The 16,543-nt window shown below is 31.7% G+C and overlaps 1 protein-coding gene across 1 annotated transcript in view; it reads left to right on the forward strand.

Annotated features, from left to right (window-relative positions):
• LOC142337646 (uncharacterized) overlaps positions 1 to 16,543 on the forward strand; it is a 66,337-nt gene that overhangs the window by 9,050 nt on the left and 40,744 nt on the right. Inside the window, exons 6-9 of the mRNA XM_075387033.1 lie at positions 1,943 to 2,142; positions 9,043 to 9,294; positions 9,582 to 9,660; positions 15,138 to 15,352. Of these exons, the coding sequence (XP_075243148.1) occupies positions 1,943 to 2,142; positions 9,043 to 9,294; positions 9,582 to 9,660; positions 15,138 to 15,352 (746 nt within the window). The remainder of the gene's footprint in view (positions 1 to 1,942; positions 2,143 to 9,042; positions 9,295 to 9,581; positions 9,661 to 15,137; positions 15,353 to 16,543) is intronic.

Raw genomic sequence — 16,543 nt, forward strand, 5'->3', positions numbered from 1 at the left:
TGTTATGCAATTTATTTAACTTATCTTGCGAAGATTGCCTGGCTGAAAAACGTAATTGCTGTAGTTTATTTTAATACTAAAAAACAAACAGAGACAATGAAAAACTCTTCAATTTGGAAAACAGACTCTTGTCGTTTTTGCTGCTAAGTAACCTTCAGCGCAAAAAGTTAAAACACGGATCTAAATATTGTTTCAACATTAACAATTAACTACATCTAGTATTTTAGAATTTTTCGTATGATGAAAACAATCAAATATATCATCTTAAAATTCCAAACTTTCAAAAAAAGGCGTTTAAGTAATAAGAACAGGTGAGCAAAAAATTGCAACATAGTTTATCGTGAAGTTTTTTTGGCTTGTAGAATGCTATTCCAAAATAGCATCTACTCGGCTAAACGCATTTCAGTATATCAATGATTTTGTGAAATTTTGCAAAAAAAATACTACTTTTTTAGACCTTCATTTAACTCTGAAAAGTAGCATGTCAATAAATGTTTTTCATTTTTCTGTATTTCACTTTCTAAAACAAAATCTGCTTGTTTTCCTTGAACTTACAAGGACTTCCGATTAAACGCTTACTTATTTTGTTATATTGATTTTATTTAAAATGAATATTGCAGCTAGAAAAACTTATCTGTACTGGTGATTTCTATGTTTGCTGCGGAGTTAACGAGTTTCGCTTGTCGAACAGATATTTAGTAAAAGAAACTGAAACAGGATTGTATTCCATGCTGAGTTCCGCAACCTGAGCCAGCCCTGATCAAGAGTGAGCACAAGGGAATACCTGGTTAAAAGTTTTTAAGCCTTGAAATGGTGCTATGAAATGTCATAATGTATCTGAGTTCATCAGTAAAAACAATTTTTCGTATCAACAGCAATAAAACAAATCTTAGCCTTCATTGTAATCTTCACTGCTCATCAAGTGAAATTGGGCCGTACTTTTGGAAATCAGTCTCTTCAGTGGATTTTTTGGAGGGGAGACTACCAATTTTCTGCTGCTAAAGTATCCGTAGTATTAAAATATGTTCAATCTCGTACTGAAGTTTGTAATGCTTCAGTCAGATGATGGTATTATTGGTAACTTATTGTAGAAAAGCTGAACTAACCTAAAAGTTTTGCAGTGTTTAAGAGCTAGTAAAAAATTATTGCAAAAGACAAAGTTGATCAATAATCAAATTATTTAAGGAGAGCCAACTGCTCTTTGCAACATCCTTTATTGGCTCTAAACACAATAAATTTACAAAATGAAACAATAATTTTCAGGCAAACAATGCTCTAAATAATTTTATATCAATATTGTTACTCGTTCCGGATTGTTTAATCGGATAAAGTGATTTGGATCAATATTTATCCTTTAAATTTCAATTTACTGTACAATTTTTTTTGTTGACATTAGCAAGGATGGCTCATACGCAACACTGTATGCCTAAAAAATTATAGTTTTTTGGAATGATTGAACAACTAACAGATCACGGAATTAACATAATAACATAAGAATTAACAATTAACATAATTTTAGCAGTATTCGGAAATTATATGAAAAATTGCACTTTTGCTCCATAAAATTGTTAGTAGCCACACAACTACGTATGATGCAATAGCGTTCGTCGGGTCCATGGTTAGCTAAGAAATTACCCAGTGGTTTAGCCATTTTTCACTACGGGTTCCACGTCCCAAAATGGTGGGGATGGAGAACTGTTGAGTCCCAAACTCCGAAAACTTTGTTTTGGTCACTACTGAGTTTTCGCTGAGATTCTAAATTTCTTACATTTCAAAAATCATTTCTGATGTTTCTTGCTTAGTAGTGGCGACAAAAGGTTACGCAACTCAACCTGGGAAGCTTCAAATATTATTTAAACAATGGTCGTTTCAAAGTAAGCAAAATGAATACTATCGCTAAATTTACACATTCTAAATTCTGACCCAATATCTATGTTTGCAGACCTATCTATCCTCAATCGATCACTGACCCAACTTAGAGATGAAGGAGACGAGGATGCAGCCAACATTCTGAGCGGCCTGGATAGCAACCCACTATTAACAGAGTCGATCGAGGATTTCATTAACCGATGCCCAGTTGAAGAACAAGGTCAGAATGGCGTTGCATTAATGGCGCCGTCGGATGATCCACAAGCGCACCATGTAAGTTTTCAATTTCCAACAACCATATAAGTGATTAAATTTATGAAAACTCAAGTTGTGATTATTCATATTTCAGCGAAGAAAGATTGGTTGTCTTTTAGTGTTTCTAACCAAGTACTATCTACAATTAGCGATCGTTTTAACCAAGTTTAATATCCAGAATAAAATTTTATGAATGAAAAATTTATTACGAAAAAAAAACTGTAGCTTTAAAAATTGTTTTTGACCTCATAGGCGAGAACGAGACAGGTTGCGGTCCTCGTTCAAAATTACTTAGGAAATTACATCCGAAATCTGGCTATTAAATTTTTTGTTGCCTTATGTTTGTGTTCTGTACTAGTTCAAAAGTTCTTATGAAAAGACATATTTTAACGAAAATCACGCAAGATTGAGACTTTGGATCCTACATGTTATGAAAATACTCAGTCGGACTGAAAAAGTTCAAGATCTGAATTTTGCTTCATTCGAATTTATGAAAAATCTGAACTGAGAAAAAAGCTCATGATGATGACTGCAAGAGAGTTTTCTCAATGACAGTAATTTTGTCGGAGCGTTGAGTGTTAGTTTTTGATCGTTTACTAATCTACTCTAACCATTAAAATTTGATTGTGTTGACGCAAGGATTAAGAAAAGCAAGCTTCAGAATTGGGGGGACTGTATACTTGAAAGGGTATTTTTGTTCAGTCAAATGCGGCCGATCGATATATTCATTGCAGAGGATTGTGAGTGGTATCATTAGAAAGCCTATCCAGTGTAGATTATATAACTAAAATGAGTTTTCCTAATTTCGTTTCTTCCACGGAGTTATCAGGGTTTAAATTTTGTGAATTTTTGACTAATTTTTGTTGTTTCTGTACCCATTTTCCATATTTTTCCGCAGTTTTTTGCCAACTTTGCCAGGAATTATGTTTAAAATTGCATAAATAGAATTGTTTGTTTTAATTTTGAAAACAAAAGAGTGATTGTTGATCTGTTTGATCCAAGTTGTGGCTAAAATTGTTTCTAAATTTTTCTAAAAATAGCCTTATTTTCATCTTAAATGGAACGAAATAAGCTTGTTAGTATACTTTTGTTCAATTTTTCCGAATTGACACACTGCTGACACAAATTACGTTAATTACACATAAGATCAATTCAAATCAAAACGTACCAATGACAGCTCCTTTTGGCTTACTGAAGAAGTTCATGGAAAACTATCCAGTTTTTTTAGTCAAAAGCTTGTGGTTATTTTGAGTTTTAAAACACAATTCTTCAAATTAAACAATGGAATAATGAACTTAGCAACTTTTTTCACTTTTTGGTCAAATTGTTACTTAAAGTCGATAAAGACAAGTCGAGTCGTCTTTTTAATGGATAAAAATTAATGGATAACTATTTTTGCGGTTTTACGTTTTAGGTCATGTTTTTTCTTGTCTTATTGACAAGTCACATATCAGACTATTGGTGCTTGAAACGGGATAAAATTGAACACATCGGTTTTCAGCGAACAGATTATGGTATTAACTGCTTCGACACAGTCTTCTAGCAGCTTTAATGGAAATTTTTTTGTTTTTGTTTTTGTTTTTATTATAATCTTAAGATATATTCTGGATAAACGCAGGTCATAGCGGCTTCCTATGAATCAACAGAGAAAATTATTTCCTATATTTAATTGATAGCTAAATGTTGTTTGTAATTTTCTGTAAATTGGTCTACTTGCCAGATATTCTCTTCAATAAGCGCAAATCTCATGTCAAACTATTGGTGTTCATTGAAAAACTGGACTTTTTGGATGATTTTAATGTTTTGCTTATTGGTTAATTAGCTTCGATACAGGTTTTAGAAAAAAAAATTAACATAATTTTTTATTTTCGTATTTTTTATCGTTCGTTTGTAGTCGAATAAAAGTTTCTGGATAATGGAATGGGAGATCTTGTGGGCTTCCTCTTGATGAACACAGCTACTTTTTTTTACTATTTTCAGTTGGTAACTACAGTTTTTTAGAATCAAATGTTATAAGAATCTTTGGAATCAAATGTTTTCAAAAATAATTATAGCGTGATTTTTTTTTAATTCACATTTCGCTCTCTTGTTTTCTGTACTTGTTACCTACTCCTGTCAATTGCAAGTCGCATTTCAAATTATTCTTAGTGAATAAAAGCCTTTTTGTACATACCTATGCGTTTTAGTGCATTGCTTATTGCTCTAAGGGCTTCAATACCGTTTTTTTTCAGAAAATTGTAATTTTTTGTTTCTGTCTATTTATCGTTCTTTTAGTAAAAATCTGATCTGTTCTTCATAATAACAGTTACCAATGGTTTTTGAGAAATAAACGACCCTATTTTAAATATTTAAAAAGTTGAGATGATAGCTATTGTTTTTTCTTTGAAGTTATTTGTTTTCGAAAAATAAAATTGTATCTTTTTCAATACTTGTTCCACAGTATCAATTTTTTGAGATAACATATCTTATTATTGTTGTTCAAAGAACGTGCTATTGTTTAACATTTAGTTTTTACGATAGATTATGGCTTTAACGGCTTCGACACCTTTCTCTTTAAAAAATTTAAAGAATTTTTTGTGATTCTCGTGTGATTTTGTTTTTGTAGACATTCATATTCTCAATAATGACAGGTATCAATGTTTTCTTATTGAGATATGAATGAGCATAAATCCATTTACATTTCTATTTATTATCTAATGGTATTCTTTATATAAAAATTTTTGTTTTCAAAAAATCCTATTTCTAATTTTCGTTATCACTTTATTGTTTTTTTTTTAATTTTTTTGTTTTGTAGTATTAATAATGGCAGATCTCAACGGCCCAATAATGTGTCAATATCTGCTATTCTAAGTGATCTGAGTTGGAAACGTTTTTTTTTCGTAGACAATAATTTTGGTCAACATGTCAGATATTTTGAACGTTTTGTATATCTTCCTAATTTGGAGGCCAAAATTGTCGATAAGCGGGGTTGAAATTTTATGTACACATTACCGAGCAAACTTATTTTTATCTATGGTAAAGTTAGTTTTCAATAGTTGTAGAAAATATGATAAACATGAACAAGAAGGCTCGCCTGACTCTGCGCCTGGCACAAAAAATTCTCACATTCCAATCTGAAAACATTCAATGAAACATATCACCTCATCTAGATTGATATTTCAGAACGCTTTTCTATATCAATGTTTTTTTTGCTTTGGCAAGCTTCTGTGAAAAAGTTAATTATTACATAACTCAAGTAAGATAAAAATATGTTTCTTACTGTGGTATAAAAAGCCTTAGTCTTCTCCCATAAAAAAATCCAAACTTTCGCCTAATTTTCCTAAAAGTTGTTATCAAACGGTTGTTGCTTAGAGGCCAACAAAAACAGAGAAACAAAATTTTTGACAGTGATTTTCTTGATGATCACAAGGCTTTTCACATAAAATATTTTTTTAGTTCAAGAACACTATCGTATCCGGTTGTTGAAATTTTAACTTTCCTAATTTGATATAATTTTTTGTTCAAGAACACTATCGTATCCTGTTGTTGAAATTTTAAGTTTCCTAAATTGATTTCCTAATTTCCTAAGTTATCATACTTTATTTTGATGTTCTAAAAATACGTCAAATGCATGAAAAACAAAACATCAGAGGCAGTATTTTCGCTTTGCCTTGTATTCTATGGAAAGTATACAGAGCTGCTTATTTGTAGCAATTTACACTTATGATCTAAGACAAAAAGAAGATCTATTTTTAAAAAAAACAGCTCCTATCTTGGAATTTTAGTAGCGTTGAAATGTGTCGCTGTTAATGTGGTTGTAATTCACCTGAAAACGAAATAAAACATTTGATGAAATGGCCATTGTTTGCTGACAAACGTCTCTTCGAAAGAAAGAAGGAGAATGGCCAGTAGAACTGACACAAAAAATAGAGCAAAATAATTCTTCATTTGAAATTCACTGTGAGATGCATTTTTTCACGAATCAATTAAACCTGAATAATTTAGAAGAAACAAAGGAACCCAAAACAATTCTCATGTTAGGGCACTGTTTATGTAAAATCAGTTCGATGAAAACTTTTTGTTAACTTGATTAAAGTAAGGGCATAAAAAAAGCTCCTCACACTAAATTTTTTGTAAATAAAAAAATAATTGCAAGGTGACTGCGGAGAAGAAACATATAAGGAGAAAGAATTGCAGGCTCAATGAGAATTTTAGAGACAAATGGCGTCTAACTTTGCGCTACACAACTAAACGTTACACTCATTAAACAGAATAAGTGTCTAAAATGTGAAAACTTTCTTTTTACAAAGTAATATGATTTGATACAAAAATATCAAATATGACAAGACTTTGTGGTATAATCCAAAAGTGACATAAGGAAATAATAATTAATGATGTCTTGAGAGCTGGCTGAATTTGCAAGAATATTGAAACAGTTTACTTTCGGAACAAAGGACGTCAAAATTGAGAGAAAACATAAAAAGACGCAAGGCATGAATTAATATTTTCCTCTTAAAATAGCCAGTAAAAAAGGTAAAAAAATGCTAAAATTGGCTTCGATTAAAACGTAACGAAGGAACACAAAAATCGAGAACTGAAGATGAAAAAAGACTTCTTTAAACATCTAAAAAAATTGAATTGATCTTTATCATAAAAGTGAGAGAAACTATTGACTGTAAATGAAATCTCTACTTTATATAAAAATTTGGCACGAAAAGGATGTGACCTGTCATTGTTCATGATTAGATAAAACACGAAAAAGATGTTAATTAGGGAAGTATCAAAAAGTATCTAATATTCTAACAAAAAATGGCGTGAATTTCTAGAAGTTCCATAATCTGATTCCACACTTGCTGAAGGTCGTTCCTCTAACACTGTGCACTTCTGGTGAGACTAAATTAGTGTGCAAATGTGAAAACTAAAAAACTTCTAAAATAAGCAAATTGAATGAGAAGATCTTTGAAAAAAAATGCTCCAATTAGATCAAATTCTATTAGTAGCTTTCTATTCATACTAGCCTACTGATAATATTGCGTTTTTATAGCAATTGAAATCAAGCGTTTTCTTCTCTATTTGTAAAAAGAATTGCAACCACGAATATGAAAAGTGAACAAGCTGATAAAAATCATCATTTTGGATTTTTTTTCTGTATTTGAGTTTCGTTAATTCACACAATTGCGCAAAGAATTCATTTTTTGTATACCTTTTTGTTTAATTTCATGTCATTTTTATTTCTGCAAAAAGCGTTTTGTGAAAAAATAGTCTTTTCTTAGTTTTTCTAAAGTACGATGTGAGGTATCATCCTAATTTTCCTCACTTTTGCAAAAATTCATGAAACATTAACCAAATATAACCGATCTCAATTACATAATCGCTTCAAGTTTTGTACATTTTTTTATAAATTGTGAAACAAACCCCGTTATGTATAAAAAGAATGATCAAGTTAGCTAAAAATGGTAGGAAATCTCGTCAGATTTTTTTTTCCAAAAACGGAACTTTTGATTTCAAGATAGCAACGTAATAGTTGATCAAGGATGCCATCAAGAAAGCCTTAATTTTCTTAAATCTTCAAATAATATATTTTGATCAGATTTTGGCAAAATTGAATGTAAATCTGCAAAAATTATTTGAAACACTTTCTTCCAAAAAGGCAAATGCATATAAACTTCTCTTTGTAATGAGATTCTAGACGCCGAAAGATTAATTCAATATCACATATGTGGGTCTGGCATGCTCCCATAAAAAGACAAAAATTGTCTTAAGAGCAAAAAGTGGTGGCTAACGTAAAGTTCTCCCCTTTTTGCAAATGTTTGGAAAAGCTCTTTTTTCAAACTTTGGAATTGATAATCAGAATTTTTTGAGACTTTTAAACAACTCAGCTTTAGTTCTCATCTTAAAACGCAACAAACATCAAACTAAGTTCTTTCTTTACAATCAGGTCTTTCCTTAATTGGTTCTTTATTAGAAACATCTTACGTTTTACTTTACAATATTCATGGAAATACAATTGACTTAAATGCTATCCCTTGTTCAGAAAAATTCCATGTTTATATACAGGCGTTTAGAAAAATTCCATGTCTATATACAGGCGTTTAGTTAGAAAAATCACGAACCCATTGGTGTCTAGAAATAGATACGGAATTCCGGAGTATGCTGGTTATTACGAATTAAAATCAGATCTCCATTTTCTCGTTTTTTGAACCCTGCGGCACTTGCGTCAACTGTCTTAACTAAAATATTTCTACGCCTCTCAGCAATTTTTTCCCTGTTCAATTTTATTTTTTGCAAGTAGCAGATGTAGCCTGGTTAAAAAAGTATGATTTGCGTCTTTTTCATCCCGTGGTTTCTTATGTGTCATCAGATGACCACAAAACACATTTGTGATCAAAACTTAGTCACTTCTGCTGACTATCATTAAGTCATGCAGTCCACACAGCATGCAAGCTGTGATAACGCACGGCGAACAGGAAGAACCGTCTGTTCAGATTCCAGTCGTTTTAACAATATACTACCATCTGTTTTTAACTACCATTGTAACATCTGTTTTTAAAACAATTATATCAATGAAACAACACAGCAAACTTTTTCAAATCTGAGTCATGTGATGCGTTATAAACTGCCAAAAATGGTACTTCAGCTGTCTCAAAATTCAGATTCACCTGAAAAAAATTCTCCGCAGATCAACATGGATACAATTTGATGTTTTTTATTATTGATAATTGATTTCGTTTTTCAAAATAGCCCAGTTAAATTTATTTCACTTTTCAGTCGAAGTCTGACTAAGAAAATAGCAAAAAAAGTTATTTCATACTGCACAATTAAAGAAGACAGAATTGATATGTGAATCTAAGATTGGATTGATGTTTTGACAATGCAAAAATTTCACAAATAACAAGATCGAATTGTTATAGCAAATTACACACTATTTCATTTACACAGAATGATCGGGGAAAACGCCTTCACGTGATTGTGAACGGAACCTACTCTGACGTCAGCAGATCTACCACTCCTGTGAGTAACGCAACTGTTGTAAATCCCAACGATCAGCCACACCTGGAAATTGAGGCGGAAGACGAAGAAAGGGGAGAGGGATATGCGTCAGCGGCGACGTTTGAAAGGCGTCCTTCGGACCGTGGTTCTGAAGAGAGAGTGAAAGACTTGTTTGTTCAAAAGCCAACCGGCGAACACCTGGTTAGTTTGTAAGCTTCAGTTTGCATTTCGACAGATCTGCGTCTTTTGTAGTTTTGTGAATAAGTGTAAAAAAATAATACAGAAAAAATGAAAGTTTGGCCAGAACGGAAGACACTGCTTTTCAATTCTTACTCAAAATTGTGCCTGTTTTAGAGGTCAGAAACAAATCGGAACTGTAAACTAAGAAGACTTGTCTAATTTTGCTTTCATAATCAATCGAAATTTCAGCTCGCTCAAATTAAGAGATCAACACAGAACGACGTACAAACTGATTATTGCCTTTTCAGGGCATGACTGTGAAGGAGATGGACGATGGCTCAATCGTAGTGACCAGGCTGATCAAAGGAGGCAATGCACAAAAATCAAGTACAAACTCACTTTTTATTCACGATAAATATGAGCAGCAAAGTTTTAAAAAATATAGGAAACGAAAGGGTTCTTCTAATAATGTGCATGATACCCTGGTTTGACATGCCAAAGCTAAAAATTGCAAAAATGTGAGAATTGCGATAAATTCTGTGAATGGTTGTAAGAATTGCAGTTTTTAGCGTTGAATGCGGTAAAAAATGAAACTTCCATCACTGAAAACCGCATATCTTAGATCAACTAACGGGTAAAATTCACGGCAATACGTTTTTCCTTGGAATTTCCGTGAAATTTTTATTTCGTCGCTTCCTATGGGAACAAATGTTGTTTTCCCTTTAATTTTCAGGCAAGATATTTATTGAATAAAAATTGAAAAGTAAATAATAATTATTATTTGATAATGGACTATTTATTGTCCTTATATTCACAGTCAAATCAAATGAATCACTCTGTGAAAATGAAAAACAAAATTTGTTTGTTCCTAAAACTGTTTCTAGATTTTTTCTTGAGGTTTTCATTTCCCGTGCTATTTTAAACTTAAAACCCCTAAAAGCAATTAGAGAATAAATTTCGATTCAATATAGGAATTTTTTCAAAGCATGAACAAAAAAATTGCAAGAAGAACAACAAAAACGATTAAAATGCAGTTTAGTCTTTTTTATTGAAAAGAATATTTAAACTCTTAATTATACTGGATTTTTGCGTGAATGTTTTTGACTTATCTCGCTCCCTGCTTGGCTCATTCTACTTGAAGTGCTTTGAACCAGCAGTTAATCGGTAAAACAAACTAAATTGAAAATGAAACTGAAAGCAAAAGAAAACATAAATCCAAAAAATAAATGAGATAAAACGAAAAAGAAATAGTTTTAGAATTATTAGGCCAGTATTAGAATTTTGTTCTAAATGGTCTTAAATTACATGATCCGATGGTTACCTGGTCTAATTATTAATTGGTTTCTTGTTTCAGCCGATGATACTAAAACATGTCTAATCTTATTAAGAAACAAGAAAGTGCCGAAATGGGATTCTCAGTATCGAAATATCGTGGTCTTTCCACAATTAGCCGGGCTGTCAAACAGTTGTTCTCAGTTAATCCCTTTTTGATAAATATTTTTCTCTTCTAGTTGTTCCGACCCTCTTGAGGGGGGAGGAACTATATACTCAAATAGGTTTTTTTTTGTTCCGTGAATTTTCGCCGCTCGATATATTCATCGTAGAGAGTTGAGACTGGTATCATTAGAAAGCTCGTCCAGCGTAGAATATGGAATTATAAAGACTTTTTAAATTTTCGTTTTCTACAGGGAGTTATCGAGGTTTAAACTTCTGAGAAAAGAAGAGTGAATTCACGTTGTTTTTATTCACATTTTCCGGAATTTTTGCCTAAATTTTCATCAATTTTGCTGAAATTTGTTATAATTTTTAAGAATAGTGTCGTTGATTTTATTTTTGAAGACGAACAATTATTGTTGATTGTTTTGATTTAATTTTTTTGGTCAAAAAATCTGGATAAACATTTCAAAATTTAGCCTTTTTCATCAAAAACAGCACTAAATAAGCTACTTTAGTCCACTTTGATTAAATTTGCCGACAGTACACCCCCAAACAACACTCATACAATCTTTGGAGACTCAGAGGGGGGCTATTTCTACTTCAGAGTCCGCTGGGAGTGCTCTGTAGTTAAAACTTTGCCTTTTTTGCTAACTTTACTCGTTGATTATCAAAAATGCAGAAATTATTTTGAGTTTTCAACTAACAAATTATCTCTATCTACAACATTCGAAAAATCAATTGTTCCTAACGGACAATAAGTTTTATCAGGGCTAGTTTTGGGCCATTCTTGGACTGTTACAATCCAAAAAAAATCGGGTTGTAATCAGTTGGTCTTTTTTTAAAAAAAAAAAAGACTTCTTTTTAATAATAAAGAACAGAACATATCAAATCAAAGCTCAGGAGTGATAGGTCCAACCAATTCGCTTTCTAAGCAGCTCCAAGCTAAGGCATTTGGTTTTTTAATTGAAAGTTTATGGTCGTTTCTTTTTTTAAATATAATTGACTTTTCATTATTTAATGGCTTAATTAACTTTTCCTCAATTTTTGTTAATTTGTTCAACTTCCAGCTTAGTGTCAGCAAAGAAAGACTGCTTCTTCTTTCTACTGATTTAACATTCATTCTCCGTTGCAGTTTTAAGCCTGAAGTTATTGTTTTCTGGCTTTGATACTACAAGATTTCAGATTTTTGTTTGTTTTGATATTTGCCAGTTTTTCACGTTTTCTAATTTTGTCACATTATCACATTATTGACAGCTCTCATGTCACCTTATTAGCATTCAGAGTAAGGCACAATTGAACATATTAAAGTCCTGAAAGATGCACATCATCGTTTTAATGGCCTCGACGCCTCTTTCTTGAAGAAATCAATTGAAATTTTTAATTTTGTCTCTAATTGTCATTTATACTTTGTCGTTTCGGTCGTATGAAATTTCCTGTATAGTGATAGCTTTCACTGGCGTTTCATTGAAGAATAGAAAAACCGATATTCTGATATTAGTAGATAGCTGATGGCTTTCATGACTTTGAAAACAATCGTTTTCCAAAATTTAAAAAAACTTTTTAACTTCGCAATTTTGTTCTTTTTTTGTTTCTTTTTGTTACCTAATCTCGTTAGTAAATTACAGGTCAAATATGACATTATGGTTGTCAAGGGAATAAAAGGGATTGGTGTCACAAAATCTTTTTTCTTCAAAGAATTTGTTATGACCTTAGTGGCTTCGACACCGGTTTTTCAAAAAAAAAAGTAAATTAAATTGATTTTTGCCATATTTGACGTTCTTTTTGTAGATGCAAGAAATATTCTGGATAATTACAGGTCTCGAGGGCTTCCTTTTAATGAATAAACGACTCTATTTAAATAGCTATTTTGTAATTAATGCCTTTCATGACATTGAATGTAATTTTATTTCGAAGAAAAATTAAAAGTATTACATACTTTAGCACTCCGCTTTTTTGTCTATTGTTACCTAGTCTTAGTAATGAATGGCCACGTACTACATTATAGTTGTTTGAAGAAGGCGAAATCAAATATATTTTGAGTTCCAAAATTTGGCTTGACTGTTTTGACAGCGTTTTCTGGCAAGTTTCATATGAAATTTTGTTTGTTCTTTGTTGTTCTTTTTAGCCGCTTTGAAAAATGAATAAGGACAGGTCCTAATGCCCTTCTATAGAAGCAGTGGTAATCGTAAATTTGTGGTAATGTTAATTGATTCCTAACGGTATTTATTACTTTGAAGTTAACTGTTTCAAAAAATAAGTTAATTTTTTTACTTTACTGTTTTTGTTCTTTTTTGTATAATTGCTACCAAACCTTTTTATGGACTGGTCGCATATGTTTTCTGGTGATTTATAAGTTTTTTTTTGTTTAGTTTTAGATTTGTCTGACGGTATGTTGGTTTTGTTATTAAATTTACTTTTTAAGAGGGCATAAATTTTTTGATGTAACTAATGTTTGTTGTTGTTGTTGTTTGATTTTGCTGTTCGTCTTGACTCGCTTTCTTAATTTTGACTATTACATCAATCTAATGCATCAATTTTTACTCCACTTGGTTATTTGCTTTGGAGGCTATCTTATCGTTCATACAGAATTTTTTGAAAAAGACTTGTGCTTTTTTGGGATTCGCAAAAAATAATTTTTGGGTTTTTCTATCTGTTCCTCATTTGGTAGACAATTATGCCAAAATTGTGGATGAGCGGGGTCGGAACCTTATGTGCCATCGCACATTACCGAGCCGCCTTGTTTCATTTGCGATCAATTTCTTGAGAATTTTTTGTGGCCGAATGCCAGGAGTCTTTGTGTGCGTCTAAACCATTTTTATTCTGCGGCTTTGTTTGTTTTGCAGTCTGAAGAGTCAGAAAAGACAAAAAGAAAAAGAAACTTTAAATTATAAATGTTAGCAAGATAATATTATCACGTCCAATTAACAAGCATTATACTAATCAGGCTCTTTTAGACAGGGCATAAAAAATAGGAATCAAATATCTTCACATTGGAGTATTTTGAATTTTACAAAGACGGTATAGTAAATGCTCAAAATTATTTGGCACCGTTATGAATGTAAGACTTAAAATAAAATCAAGTGTCGAAAAAATAATGCTCAAGTGTATTCTGTCCGCTTCTGTAGTAGGTCTATCATAGAAAGTTTTTGACTTTCGATCAAATCAGAAAACAATCATAAAATTAGCAACAAATATGCCCCAAAAAATGATAAAAAACAAGATAATGCGTATAGGGACCTAAAAAATTAGTCTATTGAGCATCAAAATTTATTCTAACCTTCGAGATAAATCAATAAAACTTCCATTTGAAGAACAACAAAAAGATCAAAAAATCTCAAATTATATCACAAACTATCAATATATCGCATCTAAAGTCTCATATTCTTCTGCTTCTTCTTCTTCTTCAATTTGAAACAATTTTTTGAACACTGTCTTTTAATTTTTGTTGAATCTTGTCTCTTTGAATTTTGACATCAAATTGTCTGCGAAATCATAAAGTAAGGTCACGCAAAAAAGAACATTTTTATTGTTATAAAGTTTCATGAACTATTTCAAAACAAAATCAAAGATTGAGTATCAGATGACAATTTTGTGATATTCCTGCAATGTCTTGCAAAAGTAAACTCTTCTTTCAATATTCGTGCAAGACCTTGCAAAATTAACATCAGGTTTTGGCCAGGGAAGCTATTAGAAGGTCTTTTTACAAAAATAGACTCTACAGTAATTTTAATAAATAAAAGTTCATTATCTTATGCCAATCTTTGTAAAGTCGAGATTAAAACTCTAAATGATAGACATTGAATTCGCCAAGTGAAAATGTTGAATGCGTTAAGTGGTTGTTCTAAAATGGTCCTAATATTTTTGTCTTTTCTTTTGCTAAAAGACAAAATGCCTAATTTAATATGTGTTTTTCAAATGAAGGCCATTACAGTTAGGCAACTTAAATCTATTCCATCAAATAATATGTCAATATAGGCCGACTGCGACAATTGATTTATTTTTTTGAAGAACTCAAAAAATTTTCAATCATTTGTCCTTTTCAAACTGTGCGATAATTTGGATTAGTCTGGTAGTGTTACTGCATTACTCAGGTTGAGTCAGTGAGTGCAGAAGCAACAAAAAATTAGTTGTTCCACCCGTGAAAAAACCGTTTTCGAACAATAAATTGACTTAGCCTGGCCTAATTATGTGTTCTTTCTCGAGTCTTTTAATAAGTTGAGGTCCAAACCTGGGTTGTTTATTTCTTCGAAATTTCAGATTAACGTTTACAGAATGGTTGCAGAAATCCTTGGAATTCAAGAACTTCATGAAGCACTTTTGCTATGCAGGTTATCACAAACTCATTGCATTAAATCAAATATATGTGCGATTCAGGATTGCGATCTTTGAAAACGATTTTAAAAATCGCCACTTCTTTTTCATTTTAGACATCCAAGTTGGCGATCAATTGCTGGCAATAAATGACATGTCGACAGAGGGCCTCACTTCGGACGATGTGAGTGACATGATGAGTGCTCTGAGTGGACCAGAAGTCAAACTGACAGTGAGAACGCCACGTGACTTTTTAGACACTGACACGGTTGTTTTACAATCTGAAGACCAAACTGATGGACAGATTGAAACTGCAGCAAATGATGTTGAGGTACATTTTAAATACTAATGCGGTCATAACTCAGAAATCACCTTGAAGTCTAATTATAAGAGAGAGAGAGAGAGAGAACACTTTATTTGTACATACAGACCCCATACGTCCGGACAAGCCCATCTAATGAGATAGACCTCCGATATGGATTTTTACCCAGATTATCCTCATTTGCTGCAGAAGTAATTGAAAGTCACATATATCAAATTAGAATTTCCTAGAATTTTTATTCTTTCCTGCTCAGTTGGCTGTGAAGAGAATAGAAGTTGAACAATGTTGGCAAGATAATATTATCACGTCCAAACAAAAAGACTTATACTAATCAGAATCTTTTAGACAGGGCTTAAAAAATCAGGAATCAAATATCTTCACATTGGAGTATTTTGAATTTTACAAAGACGGTATAGTAAATGCTCAAAATTATTTGGCACCGTTATGAATGTAAGACTTAAAATAAAATCAAGTTTCGAAAAAATACTGCTCAAGTGTATTCTGTCCGCTTCTGTAGTAGGTCTATCATAGAAAGTTTTTGACTTTCGATCAAAACAGAAAACAATCATAAAATTAGCAACAAATATGCCCCAAAAAATGATAAAAAAAACAAGATAATGCGTATTGGGACCTAGAAAATTAGTCCATTGAGCATCGAAGTCTATTCTAACCTATGAGATAAATCAATAAAATTTCTAATTGAAAAACAACAAAAAGATCAAAGAATCTCAAATTAGATCACATATTAACAATATAACGCATCTAAGGTTTCATATTCTTCTGCTTCTTCTTCCTCCATTTCAAACGATTTTTTGAACACTACCTTTCAAATTTTGTTGAATCTTGTCTCTTTTCTAGATTATCGGTCTAGGTTACTTTTATGGGAAACAATACTGTTAGAAACTACGATATTTTTTTGGAAAAAATATTATACATCAAATTGATGTATAATATTTCTGCAAAATCATAAAAAAAAGCCACGCAAAAAAGAAAATTTTTATTGTTATAAGGTTTCATGAACTATTTCAAAAGAAAATCAAAGAATGAGTATCAGATGACAATTTTGCAATTTTCCTGGAATGTCTTGCAAAAGTAACCTCTTCTTGCAATATTCGTGCAAGACCTTGCAAAATTGACATCCGGTTTTGGCCATGGAGGCTATTAGAAGGTCTTCATATAAAAAAATTTTTAGAGTAATTT

The sequence above is a fragment of the Convolutriloba macropyga genome, chromosome 4 (genome assembly GCF_964194025.1).
Source record: "Convolutriloba macropyga chromosome 4, txConMacr16.3, whole genome shotgun sequence".
Taxonomy (NCBI): Eukaryota; Metazoa; Xenacoelomorpha; order Acoela; family Convolutidae; genus Convolutriloba; species Convolutriloba macropyga.